The sequence below is a fragment of the Sinohyriopsis cumingii genome, chromosome 1 (assembly GCF_028554795.1).
Source record: "Sinohyriopsis cumingii isolate HCF-2022 chromosome 1, ASM2855479v2, whole genome shotgun sequence".
Classification (NCBI taxonomy): Eukaryota; Metazoa; Mollusca; class Bivalvia; order Unionida; family Unionidae; genus Sinohyriopsis; species Sinohyriopsis cumingii.
In genome coordinates, this window is record NC_142961.1 from 49072396 (window position 1) to 49093542 (window position 21147).

Genomic DNA, 21147 nt, shown 5'->3' on the forward strand with positions numbered 1-21147 from the left:
AGATATGTTATTAGTGTTATAATTGTTTGTTTGTTTGCTTGTTTTATATTCTTGATCATCCTACTGGTGACGATAACGATGATGATAGTGATTTATTACTTATTTTGAAATTGATGATGATGATAATGACGATTGCAATGATGATGGTCAAAAGTATGACATACTTTGTTCTTAATGTTGTGACCAATTATCCAAAGCGAAAACGTTTCAATTTATACAGCACTGAACTTAATTCCGAACTACCAAAAGGCCTTGTACAGGAGATGTTTAGCGTATGAGAAATTGGGACTACTAGACAAAGCTCAAAAGGATGCATTAGGATTGGATCCGTGCAGCAAATCGACAAAGGATATTGTTTTACGTCTCCAAAGACTAACTGAAGATCGGGAAGTACGTATTAGTCAAATAAAATAAATATGCAAAGACATCTTAAATCACATAATTTGTATAATGGAATTATTTATTGCTCAACGGAAAATAATTACTATCTTACTGTTGATTTTAATTACCTTGCACACAATATGATATAATTTCAACCAGATTAAATGAACATTAGTGTACCCTAATTTCTCTTATGTATTATGTAACATATCTTTCCAACTCATGTAGCAATTATACTGTTGACGCTATTTTTTCATGCTGCTCCGCTGCAAATTGTAATACTTAAATGAACAGAAAATTAGATTCTAATTCATTTGAATCAAAATTAGTGTTATGCTTCATTTTTATATATGAATAAGGTGAACACGTAGTTTGTTTTCTGTGACGTACCTCGTTTATTGTTCAATCGTACTATCAAATTTTTTGTGTGTAGGTGTGTTCTTTATTGTTGCCTGAATAAGATATTGATTTAGGTTGAAAAGCGTTATTTTCTGTCATTTGTGTCTTCATATCTACGCTCTTGGGGTGTATTTCCATATTGCTCTTATACTTGTTGGGAATCAGCCAGCACCACTATGCGGTACTTTATGGATAAAAAATACTTTGCAAACGCGACTCAGCGAAAAGAAGAGTATAAATCATAAGTATGTCGTAGAACTGTGGTTAATTTACTTCCGGCAAGCGATCTCTTGAAAGCGCAAGTAAGGTTTGGCTACAAACACCCGACATATCGTGTTATCCTCACCAAGCATATGTTTCTATTAAGGTAATACAAAAAACTGGTGAGTAATATATAATGGGTCAAAAAGTGTTTAAAGTTCTTGACAGTCTATTTTGCTAATAGAATAGTAGTTTGTCTTTACAGTCGCAAGAGTCCTTGTATTTGTCATGCTTTATGAACGACTGTATTATCCCAATGCTTGTAGAATCACCGGAAGATCAGTACAGATGAAAGTGCAAGTGAAACCGATGAAAACATCGAAGATGCAGAGTTGAACCAGGTGCGACATTCGATATGACATGAATAAATAATAAGACAGCAAAATCAAACTTTTTTGAAGTAGCTTATGTAATGTCAGATAGACTATCGCGTAGTGAATACTGAAGTAAAATGAGTACAGTTCTCTTGGTACATTTATAAAAGTGTTATATCATGCAATTTCAAGAGTTGTCGATCTATAACAGAGATACAGACGCACATTATATCAATAAAATCAGAATAGACGTCGTCTTAGTGTGGTAATACCGGACATACATCTAAAAAGATCGTAGATTATTTCTTGCTGAACCAAGTATTTATGTAAAGCTTACGTTGTGTCTTTAAGCTCTTATATAGGTATTGATTCTGCTCTTTGGGTCCTCCAAAGGAACCAAACAATATCGGCTTTCTGAAGTAACATAATGATCTGATTCCATATTAGATGAATGATTACAAAACGCATCTTGATTTGACCATGTTTGTCATATTGAGTACGATTTTACTACAATTAATCATTAATATTTCTCTTACTGTAGCGTTACGATTTCTTTTGTCTAGACTTTTGAAATGTACAAGAAGAACGACCCCGTAAAAATTCAAAAGTTATTGGATGCCTGTCACAAACATTTGAATGATAAGAACAATGTCGAAGCTGTCAGATGTGCAATCACGGTATTTCAGGGATTAGATTTCTTATATACTACAAATTTTGGGGACCGAAATTTTCTCTTCCATAGCTTTGATGAATGCACTAGGATATTTCTAATGGTAAGTAAACAAATTCGATGCTCCATTCTAGTTCCATTTCAAGAAAAGAAATTTCAAAACAATTAGAATATATTTAAGTTTGCACTTATCTCACTATCTTTATGATGTTTTGAATAAATCCAAATGAGACATACTAGTTTCGTTGTTTTGCGTATGTGGATGTCCTGTTAACGACAATTGTAACAACGAAGAACTTTAATTTTTCTACTCAAAGTTCGAATTTAGTTTTAAAATAATTTATAGATTCAGACGTTTCATACGTATATTAATGACTGAGGTCAATAAGCCATAATTTTCCAATGAATTTCTGCTTTGCCTTATGGGAATTGTAATTCAAAGTGCTGTACAAATATTAAGACATTTATCAGACATTTCTCTTTTCAGACCGGTGAACATTTTCTGGCACTAAGAAGCTTCTATAGAGGTAAGTTGCTCTAATAATAATTATAGAAACGTAATGTAGAATGTACTGGTATGCAAGCAAACTGTGTATGCCGCATTTTGTGCTGAATGTTAAAACATTCGGCAGCTTTTCAAAGTCATAACGTTGAGATTCACTTTTCAAAGTTCTTACCGCGTTGCAGAGGTTAATTTGAATTCGTTTAAGTACTTTTACCCTAATTTCTCGAAGTCGAAATTTGGGAGTATACGATTCATGATTAAGGGAAAAATGTTTTATTCCTTAGGTTTTGGAATATTTTTCTATAGTTTACTGGAAATGACTACAATATCTATTTAACACTATTTTATACGACAGAGAGTGAGCGAGTCGCCTTTGTTAAGGACCTCATCCTTTACCTCAGTGATCAAAACATTGATGATTAAATCAATTCGACTTTACAAGACTTGACAGCAAATTTTTGCTTGTGATTGCTATCAACGAATAAACCATTCTTAAATAAAGACAAAGCAGATGTTATTTTGATTTTATAAAAGCAATATCCTCGGTAAATGAATAACTAAAGGGTAGCATGCAATTTAGACATATTTATTTGTCAATGACAGCACCTATAGAAATTCGTGTTAAGTAAACGTAACCATGAATGTGTGCGTATGTCTGTGTGCATGAAAGAGAGGGTCTATCCATATTAAAATTTCTTTGAGAAACACGCTTACCATCTCTGTAAACTTTCTAACACTACATTTAGTTTCAGGTGATTTATTTCGCCTGCATGTTTTCTACGGAATTCAAAGACAATTTCGTTGCTTTCAAGATAAATATGCTCAAGTCCTAAAGATTAAAATCTACAATAATAATAATACTTATTTAAACTGGAATTTCAATTGAAGAAGTTTTAACATGTTCAGCTTTTCTTTCAGACAGTAATTTCACTCCAAACATTACAATACTGTTATAGGTCTAATCCAAACAGCTAGGCCATATCATTGTAATCGATAGGCAAAATGAACTATTCAGTACCACCCGAATAATCGACTCGTCTTGGTCTTATATGAAACATTGGTACAAATTACATGTCAGAATGTAACATGAACTAACATTTCGAATGTCATGGTCCACAACACTCTCTCTCTCTCTCTCTCTCTCTCTCTCTCTCTCTCTCTCTCTCTCTCTCTCTCTCTCTGCTGAGTATCTGCATTTTAATCGATCCTATGTTGAGCGTTATCTTTTCAGAATTGTATGAAGTCAAATTTGTTCTGTTTCCATTCTAAGAATTAGGCTCTCCTTTACATACATGATGTGATCACATTGCCCTCGTTGTTGATGTAAACCAACATTACGTTAATGCAGTATGCCCAGTTTTTACACAGATTAAATTTCAAATGCGAATGTGGGAAAAAGTAGTTCCAGTAGGCGGGGTTAAATTATGAGATTTTTTTCTTCTGGTTAATAAGGTATAAAGCCAAACAAATCGAATTATGTATGTTTATACGTGTGACATTGTGGAAATATATATGTGGTGAAATAATATTTTAGTATTGTAGCAAATATTAAGAATATTTTGTCAGAAATTGGAGCAACAAGACTGGTTTAAATGTCAATAAAGGTACTTTTATAACGAGCTATAACAAACAAAATGTGAACTTTTAGGAATTGCCTTTGGGATGGAATGGAATCCTCAAATAAATCACAGACAATTGGCTGATCCACTGTGGTTTAGTGCGCTAGACTCAAGCATTGATCATGGAGAGGTAACACTATATTTATACTAGAAGTTGCGAATAGTACAGTAACCATGTTATTCGTTTTAAAGTCATTTTGACACAGTACATTATTTCAAACTTTTTCAGTAACCAATTAAATAAAATAACAATGATAACTTAACTTAATGCAGAAGCTCTCACTAGAATTTAATCATTAACAAATTTAATTTTGTGTATGATGAATATTTAGAAGATTGAAATGTAAAATTTTCTTCTGATGGTGAATCGTATTGATAATATATGTGACGAACATGTATGAAGCTGTTGTCTCAATTTAATTTTTACAGGATTTGATGTATACAATGGAAGATCTTAACGAATTATCTGCGGACTTTGAAAAGAGAGAAATGAGAGAAAAGAGAACCTTTTGGCCTGCATGGCATCAGATAGCCACTGATCTATTTTTCTTCCTCGAACAAGCAGTAACTACTGGATTACTGAATTTTAGTCAGGACCTCTATCTTAGCTGCGCATTGAGAAGAGGAAGGGGATTGTTAAAACTGGTAGGAAATCAGTAAAGTTTGCTTGAAGAACAATAATATACACACGTTCAAATGATCTGTATGCAAACGAATGCCTGTACGTCCATACGTCCATCCATACGTTGTGGATCTTGTAGGTTTAACGTCATCTTTCAGCACATGATAGGCTATATATGACAGTCATTACACCTGGAGGAGGACGAACACACGAAAACCCCCCAAAAAAGAATCACTGACCCGCGAGAAGCTCTCTCTCATATCCACGTTCGCCGAGCCTGAGACTAGAATCCACTCGGACAGATGTGAGATGGAAGTAATCGGAAAAAGCGGCCGCTTTAAACCACTCGCCTCCCTTCCATACGTACATACGCAAATATATATATATATATATATATATATATATATATATATATATATATATATATATATATATATATATATATATATATATATATATATATATATATATGTGTGTGTGTGTGTGTGTGTGTGTATATATATATATATATATATATATATATATATATATATATATATATATATATATATATATATATATATATATATATAAGGTTGCAAGCGTAGAGAATAATGTTTTTGTTCTGAATAATATACAATTGTTCTTCCTCAGAAATAAATTTATTATCCATAATTTATGGAACAGTTCCATTTTGAATCTTGCAGAAAAATGCACAAATGGAGCTACGGTACTGTTATGTGTTTAATTCCTTCCTGTTTATAAGTTATATAGATCCGAATGAATATATCTCCCCAATCCATCACAATATTAATAAAAATAAGAACAAAACATTGACATTTCGAAGAAAGAATTGGTTTTATAAAAATGCTCAAAAGTACAATTTAGGTTACACCGTCGGTAGAATTTGAAAATTATTTACAGCTTTAACAATAAGTCCATAACTCGTATTCTGTCCGTTTTGACCAGCAGATGTTTTGTTCCCAGCTCTCAAATTATCTTTACTATAGTTTGCACTAGTTTGCATATATAGATATTTGCGCTGGGAGTGGGTGGTTGGCATTCATAACTCTGATAAATGATACTCCATCCTAACACGTTTCTTTTGGTTGTATGCCAGTCCGAATGAGTAGAAGAGAATGATGCCTAACGTTCGGAGTACATATCTTTGCTGACGAGTTTCGTAATGAGTCTCCTCGCTTCCAATAATATACATGCTGAAATGTGTTTGTACTATTTCCTGTGCCATTGTTGTGCTGCGTTTATGAATGTATCTGATCCTCCATAATCTAGTATTAGTCCTGAAATATAAATTTTACAAAAGACTCAGAAATTGAATTTTGACGGTGCTTCCTCATACAGTTTTGAATCTTAGCCAACCAAATTTTTTCCCTTCCCAAACATATGGAGGTACAAGTCCCAATAAAATCGTAGAGGTACTCGGACCTCAAACAGTATGATGCTTCTCCTTTTATCAGTAGATAGACACATAAATAGCGCTTCCATGATCCATCAGCAGAATATCGGCATTTAAAGCAATTCACCTTTTTTTCGTTGCTGTTTGTATCTGCGTTTCACAATATTTTTTTATCTCCAATAACGAAAAGTGATTTTTTTTAAATAGAATGACTTCGGTGGAGTGAAACGACTTTGCAAGAGAAGTAAGTACAATGGAATATTGACTTAGTTTTGTTTGCACTTTATCGCAAGTCCAAAAATGAAATTTAGCAGAAAAATTATGCACGTAATCCGTTTTGGCATTGCAACTAAATCTATATCAGTTCGAAACCCGTTGTATTCAGAACAAAATAATTGTCAACTCTTTTGTTTTGAAACATTGTCATATAAAATGAATTAACAAGTATACTACATAATGAATTACAATCTTTATACCCTATAATTGCACCTCGATAGTAATAATTTTGCAGTTTAAACATTAGGGCTTTAGACTTGTATGGCTGGAAAGCATGTTATTAGAATTTAATTTTACTAAAGGAAAATTTATCGTTAACCTTTGCATCTATTCATACCAAAGGTTCTCTAATTAAAGAAAATAAATGTTTGTTTTTCATTCACCTAGTGTTTGTTAAAAGAAATTTTGTAATAGTAAATGTTAGTTATGTTTCGCACCAGCATATTCACCTGATGGAATGTGAGCACTTGCAATTTTTTGCTTCATGAGTTCTTATTGAATGGACTATAGATATAACAGTTAATGACGTCTGGTAACCTTCTATATGTTATTTTATATTTCCGCGGTCTTTCTTCATTCTTTCAATTCTTGTTTCTTATTTCGTAAAAGTGCCGGAATCCTTATTTCATTTCTATTTTTTATCTCTAGTTATTAATGAGAAATACGATTGCATGGAGGCTTACGAGATCTGGGCAAAATCCTTGAAAAATGAGGGAAAATTCGAATACGCCAGGAAGAAAGCAGATCTAGCACTAGAGTTTAGCAAGGTATATATATATATATATATATATATATATATATATATATATATAATGATTTCAGTCTCTGCAGCACAATCAAGCTACCTGGACAAAATGTGTATATTGATCGATGATACTTTGAGACAGGCTGATAAATAAATGTATAATTTTTGCACGCAACTGCAACAGGTTGTATTTTAGACAATATCCAAAGACTGCAATCTGCACGATTGTCGTCCGAGTAAAGTTAACATGCCCTAAGTGTATGAATCTTGTGAAGTCTGGCACAGTCACACAAAAATAAGCCAATGCATGATAAAATGGATATTAAAAACTCAGAAAGTACGTGCACCACACATTAGAAGATAAACAGACAGAACTTTCATACACTCCATATAATATATTTCGCATATGCTCTCCGATTTCCATTGAAATTTTATAGCATATCGATGAACCCGATTCTCCATGTATGCCCTTGACCGTTATGATATTACCTTCATATATAGCATGAAATATGTTCTGCATAGTCTGTGTCGTGCACATATTTCTTGTATAGTATCATAATTTCATATGATCTTAGCACTAGATGCCCCGATGAAAGAAACAGACCATACGAAAGAATGATGCGACTCAAAATTATAACCATGTTTTTTTATGTGCGAGAAACGTTGCAGTTGCAATGACCAGCATTACAATCTCAGATACATTTTGCCAGATTAACAAATGAATGCAGTTAATTGAATATTGTCTTTGTCCTGTTCAGTCAACTAAGTAATACTCTGTCATGATTCCTTCAAACTTCTTTTTGGTGCACTATTTAACTAAAGATTACAATTCTTAATATCTTCACAAACTCAGATAAATACAGTAGAATATTCAAATGAGTACAGTACAATATCCATTCAAGACTTAAAACATGACCTGGTTCATTATTATCTGGCTCTTTAGAACTTTATGGTCATGGTGCAGTAAAAGGAATGTACGTAAAAAAACAGTTTGTGCGACCTTTATTAAACGGGCATATTTCTTTAAATACTGAGACTTGGCCGTAATCTAAAAACAAACATCTATCAGATACATTAATAATTACATCTTACCTCTCAAGACTAATCCGAAGATACAGGCAACCACAGGGAATTAATGCATGAACAATTACGTAAAATTAGGTATCAATGCTGTATAAATAGTGAGATAGTACATGAATAAATCTTTTAGTTCACTACAAGTATGAAGAAATGATAATCATATTGATAATATACAATGTTTTAGGTGGAAATGGACAAAAGGAGAATCAAGAAGCTGATCCAGCGGATTGAAAGTGCTTCTATCAGCGATAACAAATTTGAAGATTGTCGTGACTGGATAGCTGACACCAACGCCTTAAGGCATGAGCAGGTAGTAACTCCTACAAAAGTATGCGCTCGCAGGAAGGACAAAACTGTTTAATCAATGAAACTCGGCGAGGACCTGGTCTTATGGATGAACCCTTAGAACAAGGCACAACCTACGTAGCATCTGAGATAATTGTCTCAGTGATCCGAAACTGTGGAAATAATTCCATGCTATAGACAGGTTCAATGATATAATTACCATGCTGGCCCAAATTTTCAAATAGTTTGCACATCTGCACCAATTGCAAGTAGTGGTAACGGAATGTTTCACTAAAAATCCAAAGTAATATTTCTAAAGTACACATGAATGAATCTGATCTCTAAACTCGTTTATATCAAAAAACTTCTGAGCCTTTGTTTGAGTGGAAACAATTTAAAATAACAATAAAGATATCTGCAGAAGGTTAAATTAATCTATATATTGTCTGATTATTTTATATTTTTCTTTATATTATTAACATTCACTTATAGACAGTTTCTTACGCAAGCACATGTTGAAGGCAGGACTGTGGCCTATTTAAAACCTGATACCACCAAACAAGCGAATTGTATGTTCCCTGTCAAGCTCACCAAATTTCCCTTTTGATACTGTTATACAAATTAGACTTGTAGTGCAATGTAAGATCAAAGATGGGATTGTGACTAGGCCAGACAAATTCGGGTAAATATTTTCAAACCACACTGCTCCTAAATTTCATTATTAACATCAGAAATTAAAGTCAATCTTTCTCGTTTTTAACAGATCACAAATTGCAAGACAAGTCTCTAGCACTACAAGCTTCTTTGCCACAAAGAAAAGCTAAATAGTTTTAATAAATCAGATCATTGACATTTACATGTCTTGTACAATAGCTAAATACATTCTAGGGTGTCTTATATATACTAGCACTTTTGCCACAACCACTCTCCTTTCCTGCTGAGTCATTGGTAAACATATTTCCTTGAAGCTGATTCTCGTTGCTAATGACCCATCCACTGGACTTTGGCATGCTGATCCAAACAGGTAACTATTGCATCGTTCACATATATCCTGTTTGAATGCTTCTTTTGTAGGAGAATGATTTACTCCTTGATAGTCTGTTCTAATGGAAAGAACGTCATGTATATTGCAACATGAAGGCTGTTGTATTTGATTTCCATGATGTACTTGTTTATAAAATGTACGTTTACCAGTGTTGCACATTATGATGCAGTGTCGTTCGCTCTTGATGTAGTACAGCTGAAAGACCCTTGCAGAGTATGCTTTCCAACAGTTCTATTTATTGGTATGAATCTCTGTTTTATTTTACCATGACAGTTAGCCAGCATTAATATTTTCGCAATGTTTGTGGAAGTAACAATATGGCAAAGGACGTGAATGTCCTCGCATCGAATAACCAGCCTGTTTAAAGTGAAATCGTTCTTGTGAAGGTTTCTTCTTGTCTGGAGTACAAGTTAAGCAAGTCTTCAACTTATTTTCCATACTTTTCTGACGAGCTTGCCGTCTTTGCAACCAACCGCCAGCAGTAGCGCTTCCCCTGAGATGCAGACGGGTTGCATTTAGTTCTGTCCTTTTGCTAACAAATGCTTCTTGACCGGCTTTGATTCCAGGACTTGTCAAGAAACGTCCGTAATGTGGTTCATATTCCTGAAATTGTTTATTACATAAATGTCCCCTGTAGCATCTCCTTCAGCACGCCTTTAGCGTTCATTATGTCATTATGTTTATCCGGGCTGGGATTGTCATACTTCTGGAACCAAAACATGACCTTGGGGAGAGGGGCATTACATAGCAGGTTTAAGAGTTCATTATAGTAAGATTGTAACCTATTGTCTAGTTTAAATATGTTAGACTTCCTCAGGGATCCATCATCATTAAACAGAACGTATTTGCCAGCATGTATTTAAATATGATGTGCATACAATACTGCCGTAATATTCGACATCAGGAAACACGTGTAAAGAACGTCTGAATCCAAATACAGTTTGGTTGTTTTATCCATTATTATGACCTCTTCGCATATTTGCAAATATCTAAGTGTTCACTATATTTATTGGATCCTAGAAACTATTTGAACCATTGAGTGGTATTATCCTGGTATTGATAAAGCCATGATAAAGTCAACTACTCGCCGTTATTAATTGACATGAAGGCAGTAATGTGCAAGTTGTATGGATGCAAGGAGGCCGGTAATTATGCTAATGAGGTAGATTGCATGTACGAAATAAGTACGGGCAATAATACATCAATAAGTTGGTTCTGTTTGATTATTTTGAAAGCAATGTTCCAGATAATATTTAACTTCTTTATGACTATGTAAAACAACAATTTTAAACTTAGAAAAGCACATGACGTTTCATGTGTTTTACATATTCTTCAAAAAAAGAAGGCTCTGATGTTTTGCATATTTATCTATTGATCTGAATTACATTGCTGTAGGGTTTTCAGAGAAAGAATTCAGTTTCTGCCATTGTATATAGACCAGTTCTTAAACAATTTAGACATTTTAAGACCACGGCAATCATACTAAGTAGTCAATAACATGGATATGATTTCTACAACCATCAATTTCTGATTCCTGAAACATGTTTCAAACATTTAGAAAACCAGGTTGTTTTATTCAAAGGTTTTACCGGCACCTTAATTAGGCTGTAACGCATCTTCCGCAACTTCGGTATGAAATTAATTATAGTTTAGTACATAAGCGGTACCTAAAGAATTCATCTTTTCATTTTGACAGCGAAATTACTATTTTTTAGTTTTTATACTGATTACGTTTTATATATTCAAAATAAAGCCAGTTTTATCTGACAAGTAGTTTTACCAATCTAAGGCGGATTTAGAGAGTGCTGCGGAAGTAAAAATAATGCAATTGTCATTTTAGAATAATGGCCATTGCAGCCAAATAAACCATTTCTTTTAAACTAGAACACCTTAAAAAACCTTCAAGATCTCCCCATGGAATTAATTATTTCCGCATCTGTTCCGTCAAGGTCTTCCTCTTGTCGAATAATAATAATAATAATGATAATAATAATAATAATAATAATAGTGGTAGTAAACATAATTATTAATATGTTGGATCCCTTTATAAAAAGTGCATCGATAGATAGATAGATAGATAGATAGATGAAAGAAGACAGCAATATATATATATATATATATATATATATATATATATATATATATATATATATATATATATATATATATATATATATATATATATATATATATATTTTCCAGGAAATGGAACGAATCCGACTCATAGCACCTCACAGAAAGAGTACGAAACGACACCGACGTAAGTATAGTTTAATCATAAAAATTCATTTCTCCAGATGCCAACATTACCTTTACTCGTGAATACATATTTAAATTATCATCATCATTTTTCAGAGTGTTTCTAGCACAAGTTAAAGCTTTGCACACAAAAAATTGAAGTAAAATACTCACAGCTTCAATGAAGCATGTTCTATTACGTATTCATGAATAATTCGAATTATCTTCATGAGTATCATTACTTCCACATATTCCCGTGTATAAACGCTTGACCACCTACGAAATGCGCAGACTCCGACCTCAAGCTAAATAATAGAAATATGCACTGTTCGTTCTGTGAATTCAATGAACTATGCAAACACTGATATGTAGACTTTTTATTTATTGGCTGATCTGCATTTGTTATCTTTAAGCGGTGGATAAATAGCATACACCCAGGTATTAAAAATTCTAGTTTATTTACAAACTGAAATAATGTTGCCGAGATGTTGAAAAAAATATTTTGTTCCTCCAGATGAGTACAAGAAATCCACGATCAGCAGAGGCTTGTCTTTTTTACCTATTAGGAGGTATTCGTTAAATAACATTGTTGTCATTTTTAAGTGCATCTCGGAAGTAAGTTTTATTTTATGACACGAAGGTGTTCATCGTAAATATTACAAAGATGACGGGTAATATGTCATATTTTAAATACATTTTAATGAGAAAACTCGAAAATCCTAATCTTGTAAACTTATGCTGCACAAAAGAAACGTGTTTTGGGAATCCGAAAAGCCAGTCTGGGATTTAATATAACAAAAATGATACCCATAGAAAAGCACGCGCTCGAAGAGTTCTTCTAGCAATTTATCATTATTGTTTCTTAGTACATGCATATGTGTATGTATGTTCGCCTGATGCTACTCTGTTTGTCTGCCCCAAGAGTCATATCTACATTAAGCAACTCCACCCGTCGAGTTTATGTTTTTATGTTTCACATATCCTCGTCGACGCCACTTTGTTGGATTCCGGGTATGTTCACTGCGAAAATGACAAGATATTAGGACAAATGTAGAAATTGATATAAACATGGACTGTTTATTGCAAACATAGTCTATTTTCTGAGATCCATCAGTATACAAATGTAAGCACTGAGGATGATTCGTCTGTCTCCAATGTTACAGCGTGTAAACAAAATTAAAATCTGTAATACATACTAACCATTTGTATTGTACACACATACTAACCATTTGTATTGTACACACATACTAACCATTTGTATTGTACACACATACTAACCATTTGTATTGTACACACATACTAACCATTTGTATTTTACACAAGCAGTTATAGTTTGCTCTTTAAATATTGCTATAATTAATCATCTGTACCGTAACTGTCTTAGGAAAAGAATCAAAACAGCGTATATCAGAAATAACAACCTTATATGTGGGTGAGTGTGTCTTTACAGGAAGTATAATATGGTATAGTGCATGATGTATTGTTTCTGTGGGCATGGTGTTTCTTAATGTACAAGCATACCAGTTGTTTCTCTTGCATGTATCTGATATGTAATTGTATAGAAAGATGAAACTGGTTATTTTTATAATGAAATAGTTGGCTGTGCGCATATAAAACTACTTGCCCAGGTGGTGAATTAATTAGGTCCATCTGGTGAATTACATGTTTAATTTGGTTTTAAATATATAAGTGTTTAATGTAAGCGATGAAACCTGTTCAAGGTGTTTATAATAATCGAATGAAACATTTGTATTAAATGTAGGTTCATTCTGTTTGTTATGAATCAAGTGTTTGTTTCATATATAAACGGTCTCCACTGATGAAGTAAACAGGGGTTAGAAAGATGTTCGGTATGATAGAATAGTAAAGTCGATATACTTGTATACATGAGGACAGTCTTGTATTCTTATTCTTCAGACCTTTTCAAATGTCAGATCCTTGTTTACCTCTCCCCTTGAATGAGCGTGTTCACATGCGAAACAAATTATCGCGTAGTGATTTCATCCTATAAATTATATTCAGCTGACGAATCCAGCACAGCGACAGAGATGAAGCCGTAAATATGGTTTGATTCAATTCACTCATCCCCCGATGAAACAACTGTGCCATCCTTTAAGTAGGGCGTATTTAAGATGTGAAAACTCGGTCTAAATTGAGAGAGCTATAATTTGCTAAAAACATAAAAGATGCATTTTAGAAAAATAAATAGTTACAAAAGGTGTTTTAAATTATAAAGATTACAAAAATACCACATAATTAAACAGACGAATAAGCCACATACCTTTCTCTATGAGTAAACTAATGGTCGCATACACCTTAGCTGTCAGCTTGACGCATCTGTTCAAGATGGAGGTCTAATTGTTATTGATCTCAGTATTTTGTACTATATATGTTCATTTTTCTTAAAATAGTTTTCCAACAATCTTTAGACAGCATTCATATTTCATTTTACACCCACATAGCCTATTTATTAGCCTTTGTGCAAGTTACACCAACACAGCAATACCAATCTGTAGAGCCTAATGGTCATATGTTTCGGCCCATGAGAGTTTTGCATCTGAGCTGCTATTTATACTCGTAAATGCCATTACTAGGCGTGTGATTTGATAGAAACCTATAATTTTATATTCGACAGCTTAATCCTTTACTAAGAGAGAAATATCAGAACGTTTGGAGCTTATTATTGACATCTACTGCATTATTGGTGTTATGTTTAACTTCATTTACAGCAAAACGTGAAGCAAAGATCCAAGACTTTATGTCTGCCAGTGGCCGTCTTATTGGAGGTTTCGCGACAAATGTGGACGTTTCAAAAAGTATATGCGAAAGGTCTAAAGAAGCTAATATTAATCAAGATGCATTGCATGTGCCAGTCGAAAAATCCGACAACACGTATTCATATGCAATGACCCAAACGCCGGATGAATGGTCAGATTCCGATGAAGACGGAACTGTATCAGAAGTTTCCATCGAAGAAACACAAGAAAGACCTCAGATAGAAAACTTTTATGAGATTAGCGTTCATGGTACCGAAGAGAGTCGTGCAGTAGACAATAATGATTTGCTCGAACTGCTACGTTCAGGACTCCAGCTAAGCACTAGGTTCGTTGATAAATTCAGGAAAAAGACACCACATCGAAACTTCTACGATAAGGAACTTAATGAATTCGAATTGAAAAGGAAAGCCAATGTACTCAGAAATAAGTGTAAGAAATGCAAGATTAAGATCCACTCAGCGCACCTAGCCCATTGTAGCCCACTGGATACAACGGACCCTATTAAAACTATCACAATCTCAGGAAGAGCTAAAGCAGGACAGGCTCGAAGCGAGGACGAAGTACTAGTAGAGCTTATTGATGAAACGGGTCAATCAACATCAGAGTCCAGCAGATATGGCAAAGTTTTGGGAACTTTGAAAAGATGCAGAAATAAAGATGTTGACCATCCATTGTTTTTGTGTGCCCTGGACCCCAACGAAAGTCATCTTGCAGTTCCACTGTGCAAGACTGTACCCAAAATTCACTTGGTGACGGATCAACTAAAAAGACTATACCGCGATAAAAAACAGTTTAAGGTGGAGAAATATCGCTATGATAGAGAAAGACAGGAGTTGAAATTTGACAAGATCACAGATGTTACCCCAGACTCAAGAAGAAGTACACTATATATTGTTGTTTTCATCACATGGAATCTAGACGACATTTATCCCCGTGGAGCAGTGATAGATCTTCTAACATCCAAAGGTGACATAGACTCCAGCCTACGGATACTAGATATCCAGCATAATGTGCAAACTACGTACCTGCCAGAGACAGTCGAAGAAACAAGAACAATTATTAACAAGTATTCTACTGCAGAAGCTCCAGGCGACGTTTTGTGTGACAGAAGTCAGGGCAGTGAAGTCAAAGTATTTACCATAGACCCTCCAGGATCACATGATCTCGACGACGCGTTAAGTATTGAGTATAGCGATGACATGTTCAAAGTTGGAGTTCATATTGCAGACGTTTCAGTTTATGTTCCTAAAGGAAGTCGTATTGACGCTGAGGCTCAACGCAGGACCACCAGCTTCTATCCAGGATTGCGAAGTACAAGACACATGCTTCCAGAACCACTCAGTATCGATCTATGCAGCCTTCTTCCAGGAAAAAAGAGGCCTTGTCTTTCGGTGTTTTTCAAGTTCAGTAAAGAGGCAAACCTAATAGATAAACCAACAGTTCTAAAAACGATTGTCTGCTCAAGCAAACAAATGACATACCAGGATGTTCAAGAAATAATTGAATCTGGAAGGTCTGATGACGAGGAAATTGCACGAGCAATTCAATATTTATTCCTGCTAGCTAGACAAATGCGAGAACGGAGACTCCATGATTCTATGTTTTCTCTTCCTATGGAGAGGAAAAGTGATGAGAATGTTAGGGACGAAAGTGAAGCACATTTTCTTGTTGAGGAATTTATGATCCTTACAAACAGAACAATTTCTGAGCAGCTACTCAAAAGATTTCCTAATGTTACGCCACTCCGACGACAACAAGAGCCAGATAAAGAAGAAATTGAACGATGGATTGAAAAGGAAAACGAGATAGTTGACTCAGTCTTGGCTCTGCAAGGAAAAAGAATCACGGAAGATAAAATACCTTCCTTTAGAAGCGTTTCGGCGTGTTCAAAAACGTTTCTGACGGTTCAAGATTGGGTATGGAGAGTTTTAGCATTTGAAGATGAGAGTACAATAGACACTCTGAGGAAAAACGTTCAGAGATACATGCGGACAGACGAAATTCATCCAATGCAATGTCTTGCTTACCATGGATGGATATCTCATCAAAAGAATGCAGAATATGTGTGTTCAGGACTGGTAGGGAAACCGGAAAATGGGAGACATTTCAGTCTTGATATTTATCCCTACACACATTTTACATCTCCAATCAGGAGGTATCTAGACCTGATTACTCATCGGTTAGTACATAGCATGATCGACGAAAAAGACAGTCCTTACCAGCAAAGTGAGGTTAAGGAGTTGTGCACACATATAAATACAGTTCACCAGAGACAAAAGGCATACGAGAATAAGTGTGAAATGCTAAAATTGTCCCAGCGATTGAGAGTGAAGCCAATCATGTTTAACTGCTTTATTGATGACGTTTCGGACAGCAGCATATCATTATGCATTCCGTCAATGAAATTCAAAACTGATGATTCCAACACGATACCGTTCAGTCTTCTGGACCCAATTAAAGATCCTGAGATATTCAAAGACCGGAAATTTTCATATGATCTAGTGCGTTTAGAATGGAGGAAACGTCTATTTGACGCACGTGGGTACTCATCATGCATCACTCAAAAGGAAACAAAGAAAATACACAAGGAAACCCTGAGAATAGATCCTAATAGTCATGGGGTATCCATTCCAGTCCACACATGGGCTAGAGCACTTGAACATGTTCTTAAAAACAAAATGATTAACTTCAAGACTTTGTTCGCGAATATCACACCAGATGTCTATAAACTGCCAACGTCTGTGGAGACGGTTCGTGATGTAAGTACAGAAACACATGATGGAGTTGTGCAACCCTTCACTTCATTTAGCATCACGTTAACACATGGTCAAATCATGAAAGTGCAGATGGCGGCAGACATGCAGAACGGGATTTTAAGTCCTTATTCACAGTTACTTTTCATTACTGAAAATGTTCAGTTTTGTTTGCAGCACATGAAAGACCCGATTAAATGCTTGACACAATATTCAACAAAAAGTACAAGTACAAAATACTCCAGCATCAAAGAATATAATGAAACTTGGCTACCTCTCATACAAATGGAATCAGCTATGAACTCAATAAGGAACGAAGAGAACTTCACAATACACAATGTTCCCATTAAATTTATGCATAGGACTGGTAAGTTCAGATTAACAATTCCTTATTGTTACAAGAGAAATATCGACCTGGAGGAATGTGACAACCGTCAGGAGATTAACGAGGGCGAGTGGGATGATAGTGAAGTGGATATTCTCGGTGCACATGACTGGATTTGTGTCCGTTACAAATTACCACAACTAGATGAAGATAAAGATAATGCATCTTTTTGGATTGCACATGGTGAAATAAAAAGTGTGAAAAGGAACAAGGACAAACAGAGATTGACCATTACGTTTGAGTTCCATCCTCTGAGTCCTCCAGTACCACGTATCGCTGACCGAAAACTATGCAGTATTGAGCTCTTGATCAAAACAGATTCTCATAGGTACGAGTACTAACTGTATTTAATATTATTTTCTATTCAAAATGAAGTCTCTATTAAATGTGAAATAAATCAGTGGAAATACAATAAGGGTCAATGAGAATAGAGTGTTAATGTAGTCTGACAGGTCAACTGTCAAATATCCACATCAATCCTGAACTGTTTAGATGGTTATCATGTTAGAGTAAGTTGAAAATAGTGTTTTAATAAACAAACTGTATATGTAGATTTTTCTGCAACATGAGCAATTTATTTGACAAGGTGCCATTTTTGAAAATTTGCCTTATAATTTTAAAAACAACTGAAAACAATAATATTTTGTTTGTTCTTCTTGCTGTGTTTTTAAAACTTCATTTTCCTTTCCCGTATATTTTGTTTTCCATTTATCTTTTGGGACAAAGAATTCATTTTTTTTTTCTATTATGAAAATAAATATTTACATTTCATTTCAGACGGATGGAAAAATGTTTGAAAGTTCTAGACACAGGTTTGAGCGACGATGATCTCGCCTCAAAGATAGCTAGGTTTTTAAAGATACCACCCCTAGGTAAGACAAAGATAACACATCAAATCTGAAGCAGTGTAATAGGAAATTTCAACAGTCTGTGATTTTGTGGACATGAATTAAAGGATTTAACAAAATTATGTTCTGCAAATCAAATCTTTTTACTCATCATAATATTAGTAAATATTTATCCCTTGACGGGGCCCTGAGAGGCCGAGTGGTCTAAAGTGCTCACCGTTACGGATCACTTCCATCTCATCTCTGAGCTTGGGTTCGAGTCTCTGGATCGGCCATTTTGAGTACATGAGAAGGCTTGACAATATTGTCTCGTCTCGTCGGTCTGTGGTTCGTTCCGGCGTTTTCCTAAGCCAGTTAAACTGGCCGCCATGTAAAACTAATCATGCGCTGAATTATGACACTAAAGCCCATAACAGCAACAATAATTCCTTGACAAAATTTATCTTGTGCTGAATTGTTAGCACGAATGTTAGTTCAAAATAACACCTACTCCTACAATATTTTTTTTATTTTACATGGATTTTACAGCATTGGTACATGTATCGTGCTAACAACTAACTTCTATAATAAGTTCTCTTTGATGTTCATGCATTTCACTCCTGCTATACTTTAAATACGACGCAAACACTTGCTTCATGTTACTTTATGTTTCCTAAATAGTATTTGAGTTTTTCAATTTATGTTATTTTAATTTATCAACACATGTGTAATGGTACTTGTTTCAGTTATTCTATACTAGACTTATTCTCAACTGATAATTTGATAAATTCCTAATTTGTGTTAAGCGGTATCTGTTTTTAAATCATAATATGACTGCACTTGTTACAATGTATGTGCTGATAATCTACATTGTTTACTAAGCATAAGCTTGTATTAACTAAATTAATTTTACTCCATGATATATTTAAAACCGCAATGAGTTTTAATTTCATATGTGAGAATACCTTCTTTTAAAATATAAAGTATCTGTCAAAAGCACAACTTATCCTTTAGTCAAAAAACCAACAAACAAAAGAAAGTTTGTATCCAACTACTCGACAATACGGAAATATATTTATAAATCATTTTGACAAGTATTTTGACCTTTTGTCTTAGAAAATGTGAGACAAAAATGTAATTTCACAGCACATTAAAGTTACTGTTTTATCTTGACTAAAAGTTAAAACAAAATTTCACATAAAGGAGTCATTAAAGGTCAATATTTTAAATTATTCTAGATGAAAACTATCTTGACGTGGCTTCGTCCGTTAACCCAGAGGTTGATCTGGCTGATTGTCACGAAATAGCAAGAAAGTTACCCAGAAACAACGATAATCAGATGGATGCTATCAAAAAGGCTTTGACATCGAGATTCTCACTGATTCACGGACCCCCAGGTATATTACGCTTTAGAGTCTTTCCGACACAATTGTGCCTTAATACTAATAATTCAGTAGCATATTTTGATGATCACCTTAACAAACCATAATATCTCTTGTAGACTATTTACTCCTTTGCGACGTAACGAGATACTGAATATATGTGAGCTATAGTTGCGTATTGCTGTCACCTAAGATAAATAGCTAATAAATAACAAAGAAATTTTATCCAAATAATGCGCACTTTATAAAACCAATGTATTATCAATATGTCAATATGACTAGAAGATATATTCGTCTTGGACATATATAATCTTTACAATAAGCACGAGATATTCAAAGAATTACAAAAATAACCTTGCAAGTAATCAATTGGCCATCAGGTTGATTTTATCGTTGATTAACAGTTTCAATTTATAATATGATAATTTATAATATTTATAATATAATAGTTATATATGTATACATACATATTGTTTATTCACTATAGAATTTCTTGATGTTAGGTACCGGAAAATCTTACACGGGTATCAAGCTACTTTTTCTGTTCAATGAAATTAACAAAAAGCACGAGAGGAGAGACGGAATAAAGAGGCAAATTATTTTCTGTGGACCATCAAATAAAAGCGTCGATTTGGTGGCAAGTAAGTAAATGTGTATTTTTAACGTTGCAACAGGAGAGTGAGATTTGTCTATTGTGGGTTAACGGAAGCTATGTTATCAAACAACGTCCCAAAGGGTGTATACCTCATTAATTAAATTGTCCACTTTAAGTAAATCATATTTAAGGACAATGTAAACTCCTCTGGATTAGCTGGGCGAGGTATATGTATCATAGGTAAATAAGAAAGCTAAAGTTGTATATTAAATATGTTGTAAATTAAATACATTTACATGATTGAACATACGCAAGGGAAACATTGGGTTCCCGGAAAGAAGAAACACTTGCTTATTTCTGATTCGTTTAATATTTAAACGTACGAATGCTATGTACTTTGATTTAAGTAAGGACATAATATGAAAGCGGGATCATATACTAAAAGCTGAAATGAAAACGTTGTTCGTCCATTCGATATCAGTCAGCCATCAAAAAAACGAAAGAACTACTCATTTTCGACTTAACATATTCTAAGTTAGAAGGAAAAAAATTATGGTTATGATATTTACAACAGGAGGAAAAATAGACAAGA

At 34.2% G+C, this 21147-nt stretch overlaps 1 protein-coding gene across 3 annotated transcripts in view; it reads left to right on the plus strand.

Moving 5' to 3' along the window:
• Nucleotides 1-21147, plus strand: part of LOC149806836 (3'-5' exoribonuclease HELZ2-like) — a 57025-nt gene that overhangs the window by 20977 nt on the left and 14901 nt on the right. For all 3 annotated transcript variants that reach the window (XM_089958293.1, XM_089958304.1, XM_089958299.1), the window contains exons 14-27: nucleotides 221-390; nucleotides 1308-1382; nucleotides 1919-2128; nucleotides 2513-2552; nucleotides 4179-4279; nucleotides 4579-4794; nucleotides 6375-6411; nucleotides 7092-7210; nucleotides 8453-8578; nucleotides 11801-11858; nucleotides 14566-18079; nucleotides 18529-18623; nucleotides 19817-19975; nucleotides 20464-20601. In XM_089958293.1, the coding sequence (XP_089814419.1) occupies nucleotides 221-390; nucleotides 1308-1382; nucleotides 1919-2128; nucleotides 2513-2552; nucleotides 4179-4279; nucleotides 4579-4794; nucleotides 6375-6411; nucleotides 7092-7210; nucleotides 8453-8578; nucleotides 11801-11858; nucleotides 14566-18079; nucleotides 18529-18623; nucleotides 19817-19975; nucleotides 20464-20601 (5058 nt within the window). The remainder of the gene's footprint in view (nucleotides 1-220; nucleotides 391-1307; nucleotides 1383-1918; nucleotides 2129-2512; nucleotides 2553-4178; nucleotides 4280-4578; nucleotides 4795-6374; nucleotides 6412-7091; nucleotides 7211-8452; nucleotides 8579-11800; nucleotides 11859-14565; nucleotides 18080-18528; nucleotides 18624-19816; nucleotides 19976-20463; nucleotides 20602-21147) is intronic.